Source organism: Chroicocephalus ridibundus, chromosome 2 (assembly GCF_963924245.1).
Source record: "Chroicocephalus ridibundus chromosome 2, bChrRid1.1, whole genome shotgun sequence".
Classification (NCBI taxonomy): Eukaryota; Metazoa; Chordata; class Aves; order Charadriiformes; family Laridae; genus Chroicocephalus; species Chroicocephalus ridibundus.
This window is the reverse complement of record NC_086285.1, coordinates 74,736,518-74,761,012: the sequence shown is the minus strand read 5'-3', so window position 1 is coordinate 74,761,012 and position 24,495 is coordinate 74,736,518. Positions and strand designations below refer to the sequence as shown.

General features: G+C 51.8%; 1 protein-coding gene across 4 annotated transcripts; it reads right to left on the bottom strand.

The window, feature by feature from the left end:
* Positions 1 to 2,948: 2,948 nt before the first annotated feature.
* TFAP2A (transcription factor AP-2 alpha) lies at positions 2,949 to 23,770 on the bottom strand. Of its 4 annotated transcripts, none has more exons than XM_063325927.1 (7): positions 23,653 to 23,770; positions 15,148 to 15,582; positions 12,098 to 12,149; positions 9,953 to 10,184; positions 8,825 to 8,943; positions 6,341 to 6,482; positions 2,949 to 4,762 (listed from the first exon to the last, which is right to left on the bottom strand). In XM_063325927.1, exons 1-7 carry the CDS (start codon positions 23,683 to 23,685, stop codon positions 4,474 to 4,476), a joined length of 1,302 nt encoding a protein of 433 aa, XP_063181997.1. In that variant the 5' UTR covers positions 23,686 to 23,770; the 3' UTR covers positions 2,949 to 4,473. The 4 variants fall into 4 exon arrangements, with proteins under 4 accessions (XP_063181997.1, XP_063181995.1, XP_063181998.1 ...); XM_063325925.1 differs by lacking the exon at positions 23,653 to 23,770 and adding an exon at positions 20,355 to 20,516; XM_063325928.1 differs by lacking the exon at positions 23,653 to 23,770 and adding an exon at positions 16,896 to 17,768.
* Between the last annotated feature and the right edge of the window lie 725 nt (positions 23,771 to 24,495).

Here is a 24,495-nt window from a genome sequence, read left to right as displayed (position 1 = left end):
GATTCAGAAAAGGTGTGCGGGACACCATTTCTTTTTTACACCCCCGACTTTTTGCGTTCGATTATCGAGCGGAGGTTTGAAATCACTTTGCCCTCACTAGCTGGGACGCTGCTCCCCCGTCGGGAGGGCGCTTGTTATTTTAGCTCCACTTTGGGAATGCGAGGGCTGCCGCTCTGGGAATCTGGTCTGGGCTGAGACATGCACGTAACCAAGGAGGGAGAGGGAAGTGCACATTCCGGAATTTAAATGCGACGCAGAAGACGAGTAAACAAACGAGGAGCTGATCTGATTACGCAGTCGAATTTATCATGGACAATAAAGAAATCGCCTCTAAATGTAAGGGTTTGGATAAATGAATACTCCTAGCAAGTGAATAAAATGTATTCAATTAACTAAAAACCTCGTGCACTTCTGAACTGAAGTGGAATCGACTGTAATTGATTTATTTGAAACCAGAGGTTAAGGACTGAATTAGCTAAGTACAACTGGGTATTTCAAGCCACTGACTTCTCAAATGTCAAATCCCTTCTATTTTAAATATTATTTCAGCTGCGGGGCATTGCTGTCCTGATGGCTGTTCCACCAGTTAAATCTCAAATTATATTAATATTCGATTTTTGGAGGGTGGGGTAAATTATGGTACAAAGAGGAGGGCTGTCCTTGTTCACAGTGAAAGAGCACCGAGCTGTATTTTGGTTCACATGTAGGAATTAGCTTAGCGTGGCAGCAACGGTCTAACGTTCAGCCACCGCTCACCCTCATTTCAGCCAATCGGGGGGGGGAGGGCGGAAAAAGGCAGAAGCAGATTTTTGTTTATTGTATAAAAGCATGACCTAGAATTTCACTGCTGCGCATTGATCACAACGTTAAAAACGCGTCCAAAGAACGCTGAAGTAATTAGCGCGTTTTAGTAACTGCATATTGGTCACAGCAAAAGAGGCTGAACCGAAGCTAGTCTGATTTCCATTATCGCCTGTAAAACCCTTCCTTAGAAATAATAGCAATAAAGAAATCTATGCAAGGTCATTTCATTTCTCTTTTCTGGTGGCTTGCTAGTGCAGCAGCAGGATACTTAAAATGCGCTCTCCTAGCATAAAGTAGCTAATTATATCTTTAAAACATTATTTATTATGACCTTATAATGTTCTAGCATAAGACTGCTTTATACATTGCCCAGTATAAAACGATTATATTGGGTACAGGTTTCAAAAAGTAACAAGCATCTGTAAATCCAGATATGAATGAATGGTATTTAATAAGATTGTTTTCGTTTAAAAATGAGTATTTATGTGTTGCTGTAGAAAGAGCAGCAATGTATTGCTGTTTATGAATGCTATTGTGCCTGAGGTTAGGATCCCACACACAATCTGAGATGCAGCCAAGAAAAACAGCCCTGATAGACAATGCTTCACTTCACCTGCTACAATACTGTGCATTTCATTTATGTCAAGAATATGTACAGTTAGGGTTCATTCACCTCATTATTTTGTTACATCTACTTTACAGTTAACCAGTCTCTCTTGGAAATAATAAATAACTGTTTTTAAAACAATTGCAGCTTTGCATTCAAAAGATCCACTTTCAATTTATAGGAAAAAAATATTCACCGTTTTTATAAACTGGCTGGCTCTCGAAAATAGAATTTAGACTCCACCAACTCTCTTTCTGCTTGGCAAGATTGATTTTACACTGCCTTCCATAAGTAGATTACCAAAGCAAAATGAAACATCTTGGGCTTTATCTAATGCTTTGCTTCACCAGCCCTACCAAACGTCAAAATATATGAGCAAATGTTAATTCTCTTTGCAGCTTTATTGTAAACACCTCCCTCTTAACCTCCTCAATTTCTGCCTGAGCACAAAGGGAAAAAAAAAGAGAGAGACAGAGAGAGAGGGGCAGGGAGGGAAGGAAAAAGAGAAAAATCAGCCGCCACCACCAAAATATCATCAGCACTTAAAGGAGACCATCTCTTTAAAATGCCTTTACATTCTAAACCGCATTAGCCTCCCTTCCTATGATATAATATAATCCAGCCTGATCCTGACTTCACCTACCCCCTGGGCCAAAGAAAATAGATTCAAAGTCTGAATTCTCACATGTTTTTACAACCCATCTTCAAGACATACGCTCCATTTTTTTAAAAGCAAGCTCCCCTATTTTCCAACTGGTTTCCACAAGAGGAAACTCCAAGATAAAAATTTCAGTCCCTTATAAACCGACACCACCATCTCAAAATGTCAATCTGTGCACGCCACTAAAACACGAACCATCAATCAGAAATAATCCGTCTCCTGCAAGATTTCACTAAAGTTCACAACCGTGAGATGATTTTGTTGGCATTGACTACGGAGCTTTTCTTTTTTCTTGAGGGGGAGGGAGCACCCGGCTCTGATTCACCAGTATATCATTTTTTTCACAGCACCTAATTTTCGGTATGTGCTCGGTAATGATTTTTTTAAAAATGTCCTTCTCGAGATAATGGGGTTTTTTAATCTCTGCTCTCCGTTAAGACAACTACATGTACAAAATTTTATAGGCTTATAAGTCTGCAAGCTATATATAAACGTAAATAAAAACCTAGAGGTCAACATAAATAAAATAAAACTTTATTTTTTAAATAAAATTATGTTTTGGTTAAAGAAAAGATAGTGTGTCATTTTGTTAGTAGTACAGACAATTTTTTATCCAAAAGAATACATTGTGCTTTATTGTGTCATTTGTCTGAATACAGACTCAGTGGAATATCTAAATGATACCCTGCTCTGAACTCCAAGTTGAAAGTAAGTTTTTATTATACTTGAGGGAAACAATGGGTTCAGCTGCTTATTGCAAGGAGCAATTGTCAAGGGAGAGTTAAACTCAATTACTGTAACCATACTGAATAAAAAATACTGCCAAGAACAAAAATACGCCTGGGTAAAGACAGCCACTGAATAAAAAAATCGACATAAAGCGTATCAAATATTTATTTATCTGGGCAACAAAGGACTATGATACATTGACAGGCATGGAAACTACTGCCGGCACAACTCAATACAATACAACTATAACTGCTTCCAATATGGCCAGTGGAAATACAGGATACCAGGTGGTCCCGAATGTTTGAAGTTCTTTGGAATAAAAGAAAAAAAAAAAAAAAGAAAAAAGGAGAAAAACAAAAGAAAGGGAGAAAGAAAAAAAAAGAGGGGGGGAAAAAGGAAAGAAAAGCTAAATCTTGTTTTAAAAGACAATATTAATTTATTGCTCTGATGGTGCTTTCGGGAGAAGGACAGTGGATGAAAATAACTTCTTTCATTTTCCACAACACATAAGGGTTGTAAAACCACTAACATGTTTAAAAACCTTGCCAGGGTCCAACATCACTTTATTTTATCTTCAATGAGAAACTAAATGTCATACTAATTATATATAAAAATTCATGGTTTTTTATTTGTTCAGCTGCTTCATTGTCGCCTTTAACATGCTACAACAGGGCTAAAAATGATGAATCCCAGAGAAAAACCCCCAAAAAACCTCTGATATCTAAATAAGTACCATGAACCACATGATGAACTAAGAGGGGAAGATTTAAAACCCACTAAACAAGAGGTAAACGAGATCACCAGATAAATAAAAAAAGGCTTAAAACAGACTCACCATATTTACAATTCCCATTAAATTACACATAAATAAATATATACATACATGAACACTGATTCCCTTATATAATAACCGTGAATCGTGTTGCAATAGAAAGTTCAAGTTGGTCGCTTTACCTTGGACAGGAAAAAGTTCTACAACTGAAGATATGACATGGAACTGCTTGTGTTTTGTGTTCAAGTTTATTCACAATACTGATAAAATGTCATCAGTCCTTTTTGCCTTTTGTTTGTTTGCTGTTGCTGTTGTACTTTTTTCGCTTTTTTTCATTTTTAATATGGCTACAATCTTAACTGAAGTTTATGTAAGGGAAGGTGGTGATTCAGTCCGGTGAAGCTCATAGAATTTTTTAAGTATTATTTATTTCTTTTTGGTTTTTTTTTTTATTTTTTATATTTTTTTAGAAAAAAAAAGTCCTTTTCTTTTTTGTTATGTTTTTGTGTTTGTTTTTTTTTCCTCCTTTTGTTTTATTTTAAAAAAAAAGTTCACAAACTCAAGACAGAACTTTTTTTCTTTGCTGGCTCCGTCCCCCTGTTCTGTTCTCTTAGGCTCCAAACTGGGGTAAAACGATGGTGGCAGCGGGGAGAGGGAAGGAGGGGATGGTGGCTGGCGGAGGGGGGGGAGTTAAGAGGGAGCAAATGGAAATGTGGATGCTGGGAAGGGGTGTGGGGAGAGGGGCAGAGCAGTCCTGCAGAGTCAGAGAACAGGATTGGCAGGAGGACGCTCATTCTGTTGCTGTAGCCTGGGGTGCTGGGTGCAGGGGAGAGGGAGGAGGGAGATGAACAGATCGATGGGTTATGAGCGGGAAGGGAGAGTGTGTGGGGGGGGTGATCCTCACTTTCGGTGCTTCTCCTCTTTGTCGCCGCTTTTGGTGCTGTTGTCTGTGTGGCTGTTGGGATTGTTGCTGAGGTACATTTTGTCCATGGCCTTGAGCGCCTCGGTGAGATAGTTCTGCAGGGCGGTGACGGCAGCGCACACCGCCGGGCTCCCGAAGCCGTGCGAGATGAGGTTGAAGTGGGTCAGGCAGCTCTGGATGCCCGGCTCCAAAATGGGGTTGGGCCGCGAGTTCCCCAGGGGAGATCGGTCCTGAGCCAGCAGGTCGGTGAACTCTTTACAGATCTGTCTGTAGCACAAATGGAGCAGAGAGACAGAGGGAGGGAGGGAGGGAAGGGAAGAGAGAGGGAGAGAAATGAACCATCACTGGCGGCGGCAAAGCCTGTGCACGCTCCCTGCTAGCTAACATGTGCCCCCAGGATCAAGGGGGCTGCTGCCCACGAGTGCACACACACACACACGCGCGCTCTCTCGCCTCCCCCTTCCGTCTACGCATCCTTCCCCCTAATTCTCACCCTTCCCCAGCACGCACAACCCTCTCTCCCTTCACCTCCCCTGCACACACCACTGCGCGCACACACATCATGCCCCGGCCTGAGCCAACGCACGGACAAATAACAGGCACACACAGAGACACGCAGTCACACGCCTCCCACCTACCCCCATAGCACAACCCCCCCCCAACCACACATCCCAGCCCCCGATGGATTTTTGGAGCAGCCAGGTGGTTTAAAGTTCCCCAGCGAGGCGGAAGGGAATAGATGGGGTGCAATATGCAAAGGGAGGTTCAGGGATTTATACATGTCTCGGAAGATCTTATTTTTTTTTGGGAACTGAAGAGAGGTGCTGGCCTCTTCCTTCACAAGGCTCAAACACGCCCGTGCGTCAGGAAGAAGGAGCGAGGGCTGAGAAGGGGAACCGAGGCTTTAAATTAGGGTATTCTGAAATATTTATATATGTACACCTCCATCTCCAAATCCAAAGGGACCTTCCCACAGAGGGGAAGGCTGACGCTAACCGGGGTCTGGAAATTTCCTTCCAGGGAGGTGGGAAGAGAGGATATGAGGGCACGGAGCAGAAGTTAGGTTATATCATCCACTCACTGCACCAACGGTTGGGGAAATAACACACCTTATAGCAAGAGAGCTCAGAGGCGTGTTGAAACAGTTCGTATTCTAAAACCCACATTAATGTCTTCCAGCCATAAAGCGGCTCCCATCTTCTGCCTGCGCCCTCTGGCACTGTGCCCTTTGGTGACACCTCCATTGGTAATTAAGGGCTACTAAACAACCCTTTTAATTTCCAGCAAACATATCAAAACAATCATTTTCTTTTCACGCACCACCTGGAAGTCTAGGCAGCCCCACCAATGATAAACTCTGCTAGCATTTTAACTGCGTACAGATTGCCATTTAAAATATATTTTTAATATCCCTATATTCACTAAGTAACAGAGCTGCTTAGGCAGAAAAAAACACTGCAGATTTTAATGAACTGAAATCAGTTTAATGTGCCAGTTTTATTTTACTGTCAATGGGAAGCCTTCCCCTTCTACCTAAACTGATAAGCTAAGTGAAAAGGCCCGGAAAATGTTTTGCTCTGAAGAATTACTCCTTTTTCTTTAACTAAACATCCACCCACAATTTTCACGACTCGCTTTCAAGGTAATCTGCACGAACTGACTTGATGGAAACCAAGCTGGGTTATAGAGTTCTCCTCTAGCAGGAGGGCAAATACACCCCCTTAGAATTTGCAAAACCATCAGCCACTGGCGATGTGGCAAACGCTCACAAATAAAAGCCCCAAACCCGGGTTCGTCGCCCTCCCCTCACTTCTGAGCAACATGCCAGAAAGGTAAATGTCTTACTTTGTAGCTAGAAGCATGTTTTTTCTTGTGACTTGCTCGTTTGGATCGGAATGTTGTCGGTTGAGAAATTCAGCTACTGCTTTGGCAGGAAATTCTGTCTCACAAACGTACCCAAAATCTCTAGCTAGATGTACTGCTTCTCCTGAAAAGGGAGGCACGGGTGGGGATGAGAGGGAAACACACAGCTCATCAGTACACATCGCACAGAGGCAAAAATCCATTAGGAAAAAAAAAAAGCACTAACATTCTACTTGGGCTTTTCTTCTAAAAGGCTTGGACTTTTTTTTCTTTCTTTCTTTGAAAAAGGCAGGGTAAGAAATGCTAATTGCATCTTATCTTGCAGGAGTTTTCTTTGCTTCAGTCGAGGGCAATGCAATGTGTATTTTCATGACAATCGTTACAAGTGAAATCTCGCATAAGAATTTTTTAAAGTTTACATTGACTAACAGATACTTTTAGACAGGCAGGCTCCATCCACCTAGAATGTGAGCTTAGATTTACATATCCATACCTATACGCAGCCGTTTACATACATTTCATTCACAGCTATTTACTCTGGAAATGTTTCTTTGCCTCAGCCACCTCTCTGTATTCTTTTGCAATGCATCAATGATTAATATTGATCATAATTACTCCTAGAGCTCTTCTAAATAAAATGCATTAAACAGCTAAGTGTTTAAAATTTAACTTGATCGCATATAATTATATGTTCACCCCCAAACGATTAACCATGAGAATTTTAAGGTCATTCCACCGAGTCTGTCTGTTTTGTTGATTTTCAAATCTTTGGTTTTAATTTCCTGAACCAGTTGGTTTTTACTGCAGGGCTTCCTGCCATTAGCTCTAGCTCCGGAAGAACGCATGCGCCAATTAGAGCTTCAAAGCCTCAGTCCAGTGAGCTTGTTTCCATAAAATGGAGCGGATCATAAACAATAACAGTACTCTAGAAACTGCCTCATCGCTACAGGACTCAAAAGCCCCAGCAATGTTTACACTATCATCCCCACCCCCAAAATTAGCCACCATCGCTAAATTATCTGGAGATTGGGCCTCTGGTTTTGTTTTGTGTTGTTTTTAAAAATCATTCTTTTAAAGCCATTGTATGTGAAATCCAAACAGAACAATAGATTACCATAAAACCTTCTCCATATTCATTAACATCACAAATAATGTTTAGCATCTACCAAATCTAGACTTTTTACAAGTTTTCCCCTTTCGATTTTTTACTACAGCCTGTCGATGCACTTGCAGCAGCCTTTTCAAAAACATGAAGACAGAGTAAATTTTCACACCGTATAAATATAGTGCGGCCACTAATCCCAATGTTTTTTTAAAAAAAAAAAAAAAAAAAGAAGCCCGGCATTGCACAACGCTTCTTTCCTTGTCCCTTTGAACATGAAACACTTCTCGCAGAATGCAAAGTGACAACAAAACAAAGCAACAAATTCCCTCCTACACGACCAAACTCAGGCTAAACCTGTGCGGCCCGAGCTGAGCCTGAAAGTGCTTTGCAGACTGAACCGGTCTAAAATGTTGTTGAACCCATAAGCGAGGGGAAAGGAAGGGAGATCTATTTGCTGGCCTTGGGTTTACTTTGTGCCCAAATCGGTCTGAGGCAGCAACGGCTTCAAAAGTAAATGACTGCTAACTCTTGACTTTCCCACCTCCCCGTTCTGACAGCGTAGGACATCTCAGGGCATGAAAAGTGAGTCGCAACTTTTCTGGCCAGAGCAAAGTTGGAGAAGAACAATATAGCCAAGGGAACATATGCTCTGAAAATGAGAACCAAAAGGGAGCGGGGGGTGGCGGTGGTGCAACTTTGAGGCTTTCAGGACACCATTAATTCATGGCTGAGGTCAAGGATTCCCAAATTAATTCAGGAAGTAATGGTCACGCATTTCTCAAATGCAGATGTCAGAAAACTTAAATGATTTACTGTTATGTGGCTACGGGCCGGGAGGGAGAACAAACTTAAAGTAGCTGCAGTTTCTGACATTTAAAATTGCTTGGCTGTCCACCTGTGGCAGAAGGACGGCAGTGAAGTGTTAAAGGTTCTGCTCCCCGTAACTTCCAACTCAACACTCGGGGGTCACTTACGGGGCTGAGCCCACAGCCCCTGTTGGCAGGGATCTTCCCTGTGCTGCTCCCACTGAGATCCACTTACTCTGGGGAGGGATTATTCACTTGAACGAGGGAGCAAGATGGGGCCCTGAAAACGTTTAGTTCAGAGACTTAAAAGCAAATAAATGGTGGAATGCAATGCTGAGTCTGCAGGACTCACCAAGTCCGTTTCAGGTTAAAATGAAAGGCAAAGGCACCCAATTAACATTTTTTTCCGAGGCATAGAAAATAACGCCCTTCCAATTTCCAACAAAGCAGCACCGACTCAGGGGAAAAAAAAAACCAAACCAACCCAAAACCAACTTTTCTGCCGTTAGGCAAAAGCAACAGGCACATTATCCAAAGGCTCCTTGAGTCACTTACCCTCCACCAGCGACGTGAGCAAGGTAACGTTAGCAGCTTTACGCCTCCCGGCCGGCAGGTTTAATCCTATTTTGTCCAGTTTCTCCCTCAGAGATCTCCCTCCGTTTTTAGACTTCGCCCTGCCCCGCACAAAAAAAAAGGCATTGAGACACGGGGCTGGCGGGGGACACATGCTCCCACTGTGGCTCCCACCCACGGATCACCCTGACACATTGCCTTCCCATGGATGGGGAGTTAAAGGGGTTTTTTTTGGGGGGAGGGGGACATGTTTGTGGGGCTGAAGAGCGGGTGTTGCTGAGTCTCAGACATAGGGATGGGGCTTTGGATGGCTCCGTGTCTAGGGAATGGGGGCTCTTACTAAGGTCCAGATCAGCCCCCGGGACGGCGGGCAGTTTAGGCCATGTTGTGGCCAAAGCTGGACCCCTGAGGTGCCACCTGAGCTCCCAAGGTGCCATGAAGCTGTGTGTGTGGGAGCTTCTCCCCACAGCCCCCAGACAGCGCTCCCAGGCGTCATGGGGGAGATGGATTTGTAAAGGTGGGCAGCCCCCCTGACCCCCCCACCCGGAGCACCCCAGCCCTCACACTGATCCCTGCCTGGCCCATCTGTGGCTTTTCGGCAGAGCCGGGCTGAAGAGGTGGGAGCCGTTTTAATTAACGCTGGGTGTTACTCCCTGCCCGGGCGCTGCCTAATTGCCTGGGTGAGGCCCAGGGGCAGCAGGGTGGGCGCCCACTGGTAACCTCCCCCCTCCCGGTGGGTGTGCGGGGGTGGTGGTGGGGGGGAAGGGGGTTCATCGCCGTGAAGGGACGGTGTGACACGGGTCGGGGGGGGACACACCGGCGGACGGACACACCGACAGGGCGGCGCTAGGCCTTCGGTGGAGGGGGGGGGGGCCACGCAAGGCTGCGCATTGCCATAGTTACAGCGCCCCCCCCACACACACCGCCTGGCAGCGCGGCCCGCCCCCTAGCGGCGGCCCCCGCCCCCCCCCACCCCCCGGCCCCCGCTCCGCCGCCTGGGCCTTCCTCATCCTCCTCCTCTTCCCTCCATCCCGCCAGGCCCGGCCCGGCGGCAAGCGGGCGTTATTCGCCGCCGCCATCACCCCGCCTTCCCCCCCGCCCCTCTCTCACCTCCGCAGCACTCCGCCCAGCAGGGAGGCGTTGAGGCACTCGGGCGGCGAGAGGCGCCGCTGCACTTCCGCCACCGTGACCTTGTACTTGGAGGTGGAGCTGAGCAGCGAGAGGCGGCCCGGCACCGAGCAGAAGACCTCGTTGGGGTTCACCACCCCGCCGAAGAGCGCGTCCTTGTTGATGGGGATGGAGGAGACGGCGTTGTTGTTAGACTTGGAGAGGGACACGGGGCCTGCAGGGAGGGAGGAGCAGGGAGGTGAGGGTGAGGAGGAGCGGGGAGGGACGGGGAAGGATGGGGGGGGGTGTCCGCCATCACTGGCCAGCCCCGGCCCCGCACCGCCTGCAGGGGGGACGGGGGACCGGGGTCGGGCGAGGGCAGGGCGGCCGGCGGGGGCACCCCTCTGCTCGACGGAGGGAGAAGGGAGGCAGCGGGGCAACCCTCCAACCCCAGCAAAGAAATTTAAACATAACCCGGTCTCCCCCCTCTAACACTCCCTTCCCCCCCCCCCCAGCCCGGAGCGGGCACACGCCGTCGGGGGCGGGGGTTGGGGGGGTGTTGATGGCGGTTTGTTAAAAGGACGTCATCACCGGCCGCGTTAAGACGTCACGGGCAAGGCCGGCCCGCAACGGGCACGGCGGAGGGCGGGCAGCGCCCCGGGGAGCGCCGCCACCAGCCCCGAGGTGGGCGCTCGATTCCCCCCACCCCACTCCCCTCCCCGCCCCGGTTGCCCGCCCCCCCCATCCCGGTTGCCCGCCCAGCGCACAACTTTCGGCGTGGGAAAAACCCGTAACGGGGCGAGGAGCCGCCACGCGTGTGCCCCCGGCGACGGGAGCCAGCACCCGAGCATCCCATCGCCCCCCAAAATAAAACCCGGTCCCTTCCTCCCCCGGGCGGGCAGTGGTGGCCGGCGGGGAGGTACCGGGACAGAGCCACCATTCGGCTTACGGTCCCCGACCGGGCCTCGCCGCCCCGGCGTGCGGTCGCCTTCCCCGTCTCCTCCACCCTGCCCCGCAGCCCGACCGAGCAGGGGGCTCTCTGCATTTTGGATAGATCGCTTGTGACATTAATAGCTCTGGGAAGGCTAATAGATACAACAGGAGTTAAACGAACTCTTGAGATTACTAATAAAAGAGCCAATTATCATGTCGACTTGGAAAGAGCATCTCTTAAGATTTATCCCTTGCACATCTAATTTGACGTGACAAAGGCTCCACAGACGGGGGGGGGGAGGATGAAACTTTGAGCTGGCTGGCTGTACAGCCATTGAGGTTAGAGAGGAGAGCGGCTCTGTTCAGCACCGGTGGCAGCCGGGGGACCCAAATTCCCGGCGGCTGGACAACCGTGGCACCCCTCGGCGCGGGTACCAGTCAGCTACGCCTGCAGCCCCGCCAGTTTTAACTCCAGCAGCAGCTCCCTACGCAGGATCCAAACGCAAACCAGCCGCTTTACACCGACAACTTCCTTTGCAAACTGCCCGGGTGCCACCTTTCCCAATCCTTCGGCCGTCCGAAGAAAGACGGGAGAAGAAAAATTGAGCGGAAACGCGCCGTAAATATTTTGCACGATTTTGGGGACCAGGCTTCTGAGCAATTCCGTTCCAAGCGAAGCAAGCGCACAAAGCCAACGAAACCCAAACCGCTCCGAAGGACAGACATCAGTTTGCAGAAGCTCGCCCCTTGTTCGCCAACAACCCGGCTCATCACCGCCGTGATTTAAATAAGAAAACCCGAAGAAGGAGGAACAACGTTTTCTCTTTTCACAGCCCAGTTTACCGACAACGATTAAACCCCGCCGCTCAGCCGGATCCACGGGGCAAACCATGAAACCGAATTGCTCGCTAATGCACTCAAGTACCGGCTCGGATTTTCTAGATCATCTGCTAACATTTTTCCTCGTTAACGACAACAATAATTAAAATACCCGGCAAACGTGGCCATTTAAGAGGGCGGATTTCAAGCCGCATCGCCCGTTTTCTTTTCCCTGCCTCCAACCTTTTGGCCAACAGTTACGTGCCAGAGGAAGGAGCCCAGGGCCGGGGGACCGGGGGTGGGGGTGGGGTGTTGGGGGGAGGCCGGGTAAGTCCTCCCTGCAAGTAGTCCCCAGCCTGTGACGACACGTTTGGTATGCGCAAGGAAACGGCTTACCTTTCTTAATTACAGTTTGATCTGGGATGTTAATACCGGGGTCTTCTACGTGCTGCAACAAAAGGAACAGGCAGGGATGTAAACGCACAACCACAACAAAAGGCGGGGAGGGCTGGAGTGCGGGAGAAGTTGTGTGTGTTTCCCCCCTTCCCCGAGAACGGTGCAGGGAGGGAAACGAACACATCCTTCGGCGGGAGAAGGGATTTAGGGGGGATTTCCTTCATCGGGAGGAATGCTGCATCCCTCCCCGCTCTTCCTCCGTTCCCCAAGAAATAGAAAAAAAAAAAAAAAATCAAATCACCCCCACACCCCCGGGGCTTGCCCGGCCGAGCCCAACACCCAAGCGGCCAGCAGCTCCTGCGGGTTCCCTCCGAATCCCCCCTTCCCCTTTCCTCCTCCCCGGGAATCGGCCCCGGCCCGGCCCTTCCCCACTCCCGTGCCCGCGGGAGGGAAAGCACAAAGGAGCGGGGACGGGAGCGGGGACCGGTGCGGTGCCGGGGATGGGGATGGCGGGGGGGGGGGTGTCCCACGCGGCCCCACGCACCCCCGGGCTCCCCCCACTATTGTCCCCTCGCAGGTTCCGCGGTCGCGGCTACAGCTGGGGTTCGCGCGGCGGAGTCACGACGTGATTAGAAAGTCAAATGAAATCATGTTTTCTAATTCCAAAAACTGACAGGCAATATAATGTCTGGCTGTGTTTACAAATTAACACCAGTGCTGCTGAGATAGAAGATTTCGCAATCGTTACAAAACCCAGGCATTACCATTTAAAAAACTATTACTTCCTTCTCTAGTCTTTGTCCAACAATAATACTGATTCTAACATTTTCCATTCTGTCTTGGATTTATGCTCCTGTTAATTGTGCCTGATCTCAATGATTCCGGGTGGATGGTACTAAGTTGCTTTATTACAGGTTTTATTATACTCAATGCTCTCATTTGTAACTTGCCTAAAGTGCTTCTGGATTTAAGTATAATTAAATTGAGAAATGTTCAGAAATGACTACTGCTGCAGTTCTTGTGTTTTAACTATATGGGGAAATATGATCCCTTTATGCATGCACCCTAAACCCATAAAGTAAATGTAGTGTGGCATAATACTTTTATTTGTGTTATTTCTACACATATTCCATACAGGGAGGACTGTTAAGTTTAAAATCCCACAGAGATATTTATGATTAAATAATTTTCACCGTCTATTTGATTTTCTTAAATATTTAGCGGTCTTTTTTATTAAAGGTTAACTGTTGCAGCAACGGAAAAATTAAAAACCGACCCTTTCCTGACCCACATTTCTATAAAGGATTTTTTTTAAATAACTAGATAAAATACTCCTGAAAGATACATCCTCTTATTTTTATGCTTTCCTTCATGCAGCCTGCTGATTCAGTTTTGCAGAGAAAAAAAAAAAATTGGCTGGGCTGGTTTAAGGATTTAAACCAGATGGCATTTGGTTTTCACGAAGTACAGCAATGCTATTAATTCATAGATCCCTGAAAGGCAAATCAAATGATTTGTACTTAAAATATCTGCAGAGGAGGCTTCCCGAATGAGCCCACTGCCACGGAGCACCATTGAGGAGAAGGAGAATTCGAGGGAACATTTTAGGTCATGTTCTTCCTACAGCAATCAGAGGCTTGCAGTCAACAAATTAAGTTTATTCTTACTATTGCCTCCATGTTATTTTATATCAAGTTTAAAGAATCGACCTGCTTTTAACGGATCCAAATTGGTTACTAAATCCTCCACTTTGGGAAACGTATGCGTTTATTGCAAAACTGCTAAACATAACCAGCGATTTTCTGTGGCTAATTTAGCCAGATGAGGGCTGTAATAAATTCACTATTTTTCCCGAGTATAATTTACAAAAGATTTCAAAATGACCCCCAAAAATAGGTAAGTTCATCTGAACATTATCCTTGCAACACGAAACTGTACTCATTAAACTGTCAGCGAATATATTGTTGTAATATTTGATCCTGTAATTTGGGATGGCATTTCAGCAAAAATCACATCCAGATACCACAGTTCCCTCCTCCTCTTTCCTCCTGCAAATCGAGCAGCTTCAGTCCCTCCGCACGAGCACTGTAGGCTTTAATAAATTTATTGGCATGTTCTAATTCCATTTTCGTGGAGAAACCCAGAAAGATGAACTTTGATCACAGCCTATCGCATTGCATAAGGCCACTTTCCTAACTGAACAATAGCCCTGGCTTGCTTTGTAAATAGCCCGTGCGCTAATGTCATGCTTAATTAGAAATCATTTTTTTAATCTGTATTTATCGATAACAGAATTAGGTCCCCCAAATAACGCATCCTCCAATAGGCTCCCAACATTTAATTTAATATAGGGTGTAGCAGGTCTGGCTCGAATTTGATAACCTATAGCTAATGATTTATGAGGTCATCCCTTTGCACCGCTGCTAAAAGAAGAAGGCAGTGTTTTAATATACCTCTTCCCTGATTTGTCAATTAATTCCTTTAGAGAAGAGGATCTGCCCCTATCCTCTTACAACTTCGGATTTCGTTATCCCATATGCCAATTCTGTAATCACGGGAAACCGATTTTTCCGTCTTAGGCCACTTTCACCCACTTTTTCTTTTTTTTTCTTTTTTCCTTCCCCCTTTACGTTTGCCTGGGAGGACATTTAATGAGATCTCGCGTTTCAGACTCGTGTTTTTCCCAAGGCAGCGAGAAATCCCCAAATGCACGGCCCTGTGGTGATATTATATATTCTTCCAATCGTAACAGCTTATTGTCATTGAGAAGGAAAGATATTGTTAACGATGACAGTAATTTGATTTATTTATATTTTAGCGGGCGCGTTAGCGGGGAGGCGTCGCGCAGGGATGGGCTGCGAGAACCTATTGTTCTAGGTGGGGTCTTCGCCTTTCCCTGGGGAGGGGGGTGTCTTTTCTTCCCTCCCCCTTTTTTTTGGGGGGGGGGAGGGGGGTGTCCCCCTTCCTCCCCGTGAAGTTCGTCTCCCGCGGGGATGGGGACGGGGGGGAGAGGGGCGAGCGGGCCCCCGGGGGGAGCCCCTTTTGCTTACCGGCACGTCCTCGATGGCGTGTGGGATGGAGTGGAGGGGCAAGTCGGCCAGCCCCGAGCCCAGCCCGTGGGGGGCGTGCAGCAGGTCGTCGTGCCGCCGGTAGTCCCTGCGTGGGTCCAGCCCCGAGAGCTGGTGGGGCAACCCCCGGTGCGTGTGGAGTAGCCCCGTCTCCTGGCTCTGCCTCTGTCCCGGCCATCCTGGGTGTTGGGGCTGCGGCTGGGCATGGAGGGGGTTGAGGCTGTAGGGGTCGTTGACGTGGGAGTAGGGGTCCTGAGACTGGGGGTAGATGGGTTGGTAAGGCGGGGGGAAGTAGGGGGGCTGGAAGTCGGCGTTGGGGGTGTGGGAGAGCGGCGGGGCGCTGGTGTAGGGAGACTGACCCACGGTCCCCAACTGGGGTAGCCGGGCTGTCCCGTTGCTGGTACTGTCGTGGCGCTCCTGAGGTGGAGAGGGGGGGTGGGGGGGGAACGACAGCGAGGGGAGGGGGGGGGGGGGGAGGGGGAGGGAGAAGGAGAAGGAGGAGGGGGGGAGAAAAGAAAAACAAAGATAAAATCAAACTGTTTCTCCTCAAAATCGGCTTGAGAATTTCACCTATCGGGCAAAGATGGGCAATTCGTCCGCTCCGAGGCGGAGAAGAGCAGGTCTGGGGGTTTCTCTGCCTCTAGTTTCCCTTCGCACACAATTAAGAGGCAGTCTCGCTTTTTAAATAATAAGAATAACGGCAATAATGATAACAGCAATAATAGCAATAATTATAACAGGATTGTTTATAATAATTAATAAAACATTGCGGCGATACAACGTGGATTCCCAACAGATCGCGCCCCGGCATTTCAGGAGCAGGTATTTCCCGCAAATAAAAAGATTAATTCATAAGTGGGCATTATAAAAATAATAATTCTATCACGACCCAAAAATCCTCCCTCTGGCCCTGGACAGAACCGAGACAAATACCGGCGCTGGGATTACTGATAACGCATCCTGAGAAAACCCTGGAAAATCCAAGCCCACTGCCATTTTGTTACCAGAAGACGCCGAAACAGGCTCTAAAACAAACCGTCCGTTCCCCCCGCGAGTTTTACAAAGGTTTCGGGGCGAAGACACTGACACAGTCCCCCGCCTACGGGGAGAGCCCTCCCGGTGCCAGGCCGAGCGATTTGGGAGCGGAGGGGGCCGCCGGGGCGCCGGGGAAGCGGAGGAATGCGCCGGGCAGGAGGGGGGGAGCATCGCCCCGAGCCCCGCCGCACCGACGGGGCCAGCGGCTACCGAAATGCTCCCGGGCGTTTCGGCACGGTTCTGCCGGGTGCCGGGCAGAGGAGCCCACAGGTACGTCCGGGGAAAAAGGCATGGCCTCCACGGAGGAAGAGGAGGAGGAAGAGAAGGATTCAAGGGAAAGAGCCAGGATCCCGAAAAAAAGGGAAACGAGAAAGCTGAAAATATCCCGTTTGCAGGTGGCAAGGTGAAGAAATCGAAGCGGTAGGGTCCAAGCAAAGCCTTTTGCCGTTCGCTCGAAGCAGACCAAAAAATAAAATATAAAAAATAAAAGGGGGGGGGGAGAAAAAAGAAAGAAAGAAGGGGACGTAAAAAAAAAAAAAAGGTAAACCACCGAATTTATAAAAATGAAAGAAAGCAAAAAAAAAAAAAACCCTCTCCGGAAAGCTGGATGCGAAACCCCGACCGCCACCGCCGACAACAATAGCAACACCCAGCACATACCAAACCCCCTCCGAGAGAAACGTGAAGCAACTCACCATAGCCGAAAAACTGTGTACTAACATCTGCGAAGAGTCGGGGGTTACAAGTCAAGGTAGAAAAAAAAAAAAGAAGAAGAAAAAAAAAAGGCAGAGGAAAGGGACCGGCGGAGCCGCAGCCCCCGGCGGAGCCCCGCGGGTGCGGGCGGTGCGCGGGCGCGGAGGGAGCGCGGCCGGACCCGGCGCTAGGCGCGGGCGGCGGGACCGGGGCGCCGGGGCTGCTCCTGCACCGCGGGCGCGCCACGATAATCCATCAGAACTTGCACCGATCTCTGCTGCCCTTCATCGGGTGTTGCCAAGGCGAGCTCTCTATCCTGGCGTGGTGTGAGGAGCCAAAGTTGGTTGCTTTTTTTGTTTTTCCTTTTTTGTTTGTTTGTTTTGCGCTTTTTTTTCCCCCTTTTTTTTGATTTTGTTTTTAGCGTGTGTGTGTGTGTTTCTTAATCCTTTTTTTTTTTTCCTCTGTCTCTTTCTTTCTTTTTCTCCTTTGACTTAGCTGCTGCTTCACTTGAGCTCCTAATAACAGATCTGCTGCCTTCCTGGAGACTCCTAATAGCAGATATTCATGACTATTAATATTACACGAATACTTAATAAGGGAAGAATGGCTGGAAATCGAGCGTGAAGCGAGAAGGCAACTCAAGGCAGAGCCTGTTCTAAATGACGTCCATTGAATGAAGAATCAGTGTATCTAATCAGAGATGGGGGAGAGGGAGAGGGAGAGAGAGACAAAAAGGGAGAGAGAGGGAGCGGGAGAGAGAGAGGGGGGACATGCTGCTGCGTCTGACGAATCACAGGAAAGGGGCAACATTTTAAAAGGTTGCAGGGCATGCAAAAGTGAAAGAGAAAGAGATCCGGAGAGAGGGAGAGGGTGGGAGCCAGGAGGGGGGTGCGGAGGGAGGGGGGTGGTGGGAGAGACGGGCAGAAGGAGAGAGAGGGGAGGGGGCGCGGGATCCCCCCTTCCTCCCCTTCCCTTCGCTTCCCCTCCCTTCCCCCCCCCCGCCCTTGCCGCCGCCTCCCGCTGCCCCCAGCCCCGCGGTCCTTCGCGGGCGCACCTCGGGCTGCGGCTGCTGCGCGTAGCCGGCCTCAAAGCCCAGGGAGAAGAGCGGCTGCTGGCTGCCCGCTTGGCTCTTGCCGCCCTCGGCCGCGCTGCCGCCGCTGCCGCCGCCTTTCCGCGGGGTGGGCTCCGCGGGGCCGCCCGCCGCCGCCGCCGCCCCGTCCATGCCTCGACGGCGCCCCGCCGAGGGGCTCCCCTGGCCGCTGCCCCCGCGGCGGCCGCCCCGCGCCGCCGAGCCGGCTCGCCTCGGTGCCCCGCGTCCCGGAAACCGGCTGGGAAAGTTGGGGTTGGTTTTTTTTTTTTTTGGTTTTTTTTTTTTGGGTGTCTCCCCGTCTGGGTGTCAGCCCTCCTCCTCCTCCTCTTCCTCCTCCTCTGGTTCGAGCCCAGCGCCGAGGCCAGCGGGCTCCCGGAGCGGGGGGGCTGGGGAGCCCAAGGAGCATCCACCGGGCTCCCCGCGGCCCCCCTCTCGGAGGATCCGGGAAAAGACAGGGGGGGAAAATGCAGGAGGCGGCGAGGCGAGGCGGGGAGGGAAGGGAAGGAAGGAGGGCGGGAGGGACGCGGTGGGGCGAGGGAGCCGGGGGAAAAAAAAAAAAAAAAAAAAAAAAAAGGCAAGGCGAGCGCTTCTCCCGGCCCAGACAAGCCGGGGCTCCGGCGCAACCCGTCGGACTGGCTGTGCAACTCCCAAACAAACTCCCTCAAACAGGCACCGCTCCTCCGCCGCTGCCCCGCCGCAGCCTCCGCGCCGCCGGCGCCCGGCTCCGCGCTCCGCCCGCTCCCTCCCGGCCCCGGGCGCGCAGCGCGGCTTCTTGCCGGGCTTTTATTCCGCTTTTCTTTTCATTCCACTCCCCCCCCCCCCGCCTTATTCCCCGTCTTTTAAAGGCAGGTCCTATCCCCGTCAGGGTACAGTCACCCTCTTTTCCATCCTCTCGCTCCCGAGGAAAACGCGGGGAGCCAGCCGCACACGCCCGCACAAAAGCCGGCGGGCTCCGGCGGAGCGGCCGCCGGTCCCTATCCGTCTTTGGTAACACCTCGCTGCAAAGTCCCATTAGCGCAAGGCAACAAAAGCCATTCGCGATGAAATCCACACGCTCGCACGTGTGCACGCTTGAACACCGATCCTGGGGGGGAGGCAGGGGGAGAGACACGCTTTCCTCCCGAAATCCAGCTGAGGAATACATATATTATTTTCTTCCGGCTTACCAAAAATAAAATAAAATAAAATAAAATAAACCCACCCCTGACACCTCATTCCTAGAAATCAAACATCCGCCAGCGAGTAGATCTAAGAGCTCAGCTCCCGCACCGGGAGGCAGCTTTATCCCAAACTCCTCGATCCGGGACTAAACCACCAAATCGTTTAGTCGGCGGCGAGTCTGGCGAGTCCCTCGGTCCCTTCCCTAAGCTACAGCATCGCACAAAGCAGCGGCAGGATCGGATTGGGAGGGTGGCCCCCCCTTCGCCCCAGACTTGCATCGTCGGCAAGGCTCCGCCGAGGCTGGGGGGACCTTCCCGCGTGGGTCACGGCCAAATCACTGCGTTCATTTGCAAAGTGGAGTCCTTTATTGCGCGGTTTAAACGCACTGCACAGATAACTTTTGCGAAACGGGTGGCAATAGTATTCGTTGGTTTGAGACTAAGCATGGGTCCCAGGCATCACTCTTCTTTTTTCCTCTTCTTCTTTTTGTCAGATTAAAAGACACTCGCCTCTTGCTAAAAATACGGATGCACACAGACACATAGGGAGATGCGCGCACACAATCTGTGCTGAACGGCTCCAAAACCAAATTAGGTGGCTTGTAATTTTTTTTTTTTTTCAAGCGGTTAAAATATTATTGCTCAAAGCAATGGAAGTGTGGCCCTGAAAATTAGGAGGCTGGGGGAACACCGCTCCCAAACCCGTGATTTCTGTTCAGCAGCTGACCCCTGCAAATTTGTGCAGCTCGGTATAATCAACCCGCAGCTACATCGAAAAGGCTGAATTTAAGCGTCGGTCCTGAGCCAATTTATTGGGATACCTCGGGTACCTGGCGTGTAAGAATAATTATCTTCCCTTTGTCTCTTTGCCCTTTCATTCATTCATTCATTCATCCGTCCATTCATTCAGCCATCCATCCATCCATCCATATGGATGAGTGTAGCATCCTACAGAGCCTTATCTACGAAGGATCTACCTATAGACCAGGCTGCTGCTGGATCCTGTTTGCCTTTCCTCACACACTTCCAACAAAGCCGGGTTTCCACAAACCCCGAACTTCCCGGGGAAGGACCCCAGCCCCTCTCCAGCTGCAGGACCGCAAGAAAGCCTGGCGAAGGAGCAGAAGTTTTCCTAAACGAAATTGAGAGACGGAGGGATGCTCGCAGCTGCGGGGCCGGAGAGCTCTGCCCCAGCCGGGGGAAGCGCTTACCTCACATTCCTCATACTTGATATTATCCGTCAGTTTCCAAAGCATTTTCATGGATTGGCGTGAGACAGAGAGAGGATTGGGTTCTCCCTGCCTTTCCCTACGGTGGCGGTGCCGGGGCGGCGTGGGGAGCGCGGCTGGCGGAGGCTCTGCAGCGCTCCCGTCCGCGCTCGGAGATCTCCCTCTAATGGTGGAAACTTTTCCCTTTTCCCAGCTCTTTACCCACAGCCTAATCGCCTCATTAGCATATCAACAACAGCCCAATTGCTCGCCAGCACAACAACCTGCAGCGATGGACACAGGTAGAAAGGACCCACGAGCGAGAAAAAAAAAAAAAAGAAAAAAAAAAAAGCCTTTCTCCAACCCTCCGAACCTCGGCGCGGGGCGGGGGGGGGAACAACGGGGCCCTGCCTGCCTGTCGCCGCTCCCCCCGCGCCTCTGCCTGCCAGAGGGGAGGAAAGTGGCCAGCGAAATCAAAGAGGCGACCGTCCCCTCATCTGCAGAGAGTTTAGGGCTAGCCATGAAGCCACCCCCTTCCCCCCCCACCCCTTTTTTTTTTCCACAGGGTTTAAAGATACCAAAGCGAGGAGAAACGAGACTCGGGTCTTGTTCTAACGAAGGTTATTGTCTGCGGAGGCTTCTGTTGCCCTCTGGTTTTGATTTGATCTTTTTGGTGGATATTTGAAAAGCTCCTTTCTTTTGCAAACTGTTTAGTTCCTCTTGGCTCTGTTGGCTATTGGTCTTCAAAAATAATAATAATTAAAAGAAACCCAACCCCAAAAACCCAAAACACAAACAAACCCAACATAACCTCCCAGATAGAAGTGGGCGAGCGGTAATGTGAATGCAGCAGGAGCCAAAAAGTCTTTTGCAAGCGCTTGAGCAAAGGGACAAAACAATGACCATAATAAAACTTTGGTACTTTCTTAGGTGGAGCGCTTCGTTTGCTTAACAATGTGCCGCTAAGTGAGCTCTCAGCCCCCCCTCCTCGGGGGGGTTGCTTTTCCACCCTTCTCCTCTTTTATTTCCCCGGGTGCCCAGCCTTGATCCATCCACCGAAAGGCTTCGTTTTCCCCGGTTTTCTTCTTTTTTTTTTTTTTTTTTGTCCCCCCGTCTCGCTGATCCCGCGCCGCTCCTAACGGCGAGGCATCCTGCTCTCCGTGGGGCCGGCGTGCCTCCCCACAGCGTTCCCCGGGGCCGGGCATCCCCGCGTGGGGTTGGGGTGCCAGCACCTGGCTGCCCTGCCGCTCCCCGAAACTTCCCTCTGCCAACCGCAAAACCTGCCCTGTCGGCCTGGGAGACCCTCCCGAGGCCACCCCCCTCCCCCCCGACGCCGGGGGAAAATGTATTGCCTCCGGGAGCAAACGGGCCCCTCCGCTCCGCGGGGGGAAGCCGCCGTGGGCCCTCGGGGGACCCGGCACACGCGTCCCCACGCCGGGAAGGGTGGCAAAGGCGCCTCCAGGCTCTCGGGCCTGCTCCTTCACACACACGCACATCTACATCACCAAAATTGGATTATTATTTTTTCCCCCCCCTCCTCCTCCTTTCCCCTTCCCCCCTCCTCCGCCCCCCGATGCTCTTTTTCACCAGCGCTTTTGTCTGCAAGTGGCAGGAGAGTAAATTGTTGTTTTTACTCCCATTGAGGTTCAAATGGAGCTGGCAGATTAAGCCTAGTTAATGCCTCCGGGGGGGGGGGGGGGGGGGGGGGGGGGGAGAATGAGAAAAAGAGGAGGGGAGGCGGGTAACGAAGGGGCCCATCGTCCCTCAGCGCAGTCCTGGCGGAGCCGGGCCGGCCGGGACAGCCCCCGACCCGGGACAGCCTCCCACCCGCGGCCGCCCGGGACTCCCGTGGCCAAAGGCGTGGCCCCGGGGCAGAAGGCCCAGCTGGGCCCGTGTGCGGGGATAGGAAGGAAAGGGGAGGCTTTCCCCGAAGAGACACCCCCCAACCCGGGGCAGCGGGAGGCGGCTGCTGCCCCCCCCCAGCGGCGGGTCCACCCGACCCGGCCCGGCGGGAGGGGGGGCCCGCAGCGGCGGGGAGCGGGAGCGAGGAGGGCCGGGGAGTAAGGAAAAGTCGGGAATAGATTTCAAGGCAGATAGCCCGTAAGTGCGATTACATAAGAGTTGCCTTCAGTGCAAAAAATAAAAAAAATTTCAAATCCTCTCTTGGTCGCTTCTCCGCGCCGACCTGATAAAAAGACGCCACTTGTAACTGTAAAAATAATTAAAAATATACTTGTTTACTGCATTTTCTTCCCTTTTTAAAATTTTTTTTGGACGACTTACTGCTACCCTAAAAAAAATAAAAATTAAATAAGGCAGCCCGGAGAAGGAGTTGGTCGCGAGATTTTGAAAAGTTGGGAGCAGAAAAAGAAGCTAGGCTCCCATCTTCAACTGGACTGTCCTGGGGAAAATAATAATAATAATAAAAAAAGGTCGTTTTCGGTAATAAAAGCCCGGGTGTTTGAACGGGACGGTTCCTCTTCCCTTTTATCAGCCGGCAAACGCCGCGATCCGGCCCGATCCGTGAGGCTGCAGGGATTTCCAAGCGTCTCCCGCCCCGGGACCAGCCGCAACTCCACGCGTGTCCTCTCGCCCCTGGTGCGGGTTGGTCCCCCCGGCTCCGCGGGGCTGGGCGAGGCCCCGCCGGGCCGCGCTTTCCCCCACGCCTGGCCGCTTTCGCTGATGGGTGCTGCTTTTCCTTCCAGCCCATCCCCGCGGGAGCGCCTTCCACGGGCGCGTCTACCGCCGGCGCGGGAGCCGGCAGCGTTATTTTACCACGGGACGGGCTCGGGTGGCAGCTCACGGCGAGATTTCAGTCCCCGTCCCCCCAACTTCCCCGCTGCCCGTTCCCGAAGCGCGGCGGGCCCCACGCCACGCCGGAGGGCGCTGGCCCCGCGTGGGGTCCCGGCGCGCTCCGTGGGCAGCCCCAGGGCTCCTCCGGCGGGACGGGCGCCGCCAGCCCCGGGCAAAGGGACGGCGGGCGGGCGGGCACACGCCGCCCTTCGCCGGCCCACTCTGCCCTTCGCCGGCCCACGCTGCCGGGCAGCTCAGCCCCGGGCCGGGACACCCCCGGCGGCGGCGGGGCAGCCCTCGCCCCTCCCGGCCCCAGCCCGCCACTCTCTACCTGTTGCGGCCGGGGGCAGCTACCAGCACGGGGAGCCGCAAAAGTCGCCAACCCCGGGATCGCGTTTGCCCCCGCTCCCTCGCAGCCCGTCACCTTTCCCGCTCCAGCCCTGCCTCCCGTCCCAAAATAACAATACCCCCCTCCCCGCCCCGGCACAGGGCAGGAGGGTCGCCTTACCTGCCAGTCCCCCATTTTGGCAAGGATAGACATCCTGGCTGCAGGCTCCGGATCCCCAGGTGCCTGCCGGTCATGGACTGCGAGGGCGAGCCAGCCGCCCGGGATGCCTGTGGGTAAATCCTCCCCTTACCTGCGCCGGGACTCTCTCACCTGGCCATAAAGAGCTGGGTGCTCCCTGCCTGCGCCTGCGCGCTGCCTCCGCGCTGCCTGCGCGCTGCCCCCCGCCACCCGACTCCCACGGCCACCGGCCCGGCCCCGACGCCCACCGGGGACCCCCTCCCAGGGCACACGGCAGCTGCCAGCTTCGCTGCTCCGCCGCTCCCTGAGTCCTAAACCATAGCGGGGGGCAGCTCTGCCCGCCCGCATGGGGACGGGCGAGCACCCCCCTCCCCTCCCTCGGGGGGGCCGGTAGGTTTCCTCGGGGACAAGTTACCAGTGAGTGTGTGCTCGTAGTAGTAGTAGTAATAATAATAATAGCATCAGCCCCAAAAGACAAAGCACCGGGGGGGCTGAACTAGCCCAAGTGGGTAACGGAGGCGCTGCAAGTGGCCGGGGGCGTCCACGGGGAAACAAAGAGACCCCCAGGTGCAGACGGTGTTCCCATCCCCTAATACGCGGGGCGGGGGGGGCGGGCGGCAGCGGCCGGGGGTGGGGGTTGTGACACCCGGCGGGACGGGGTCTGGCCCGCTGGGCTGCGTGGGGTGAGGATGCTGCCACCCGCTCCCCCCAGGAGAAGCCGGCCTGTGACAGTCTGTGGCCCTAGGACTTCTGGGTGTCCGTACCCCTTGTTCCCGCCTGTGTTTTTTTCCCCTCGGGGATTCAAGTGCCGAAGTGCCCTGGGAA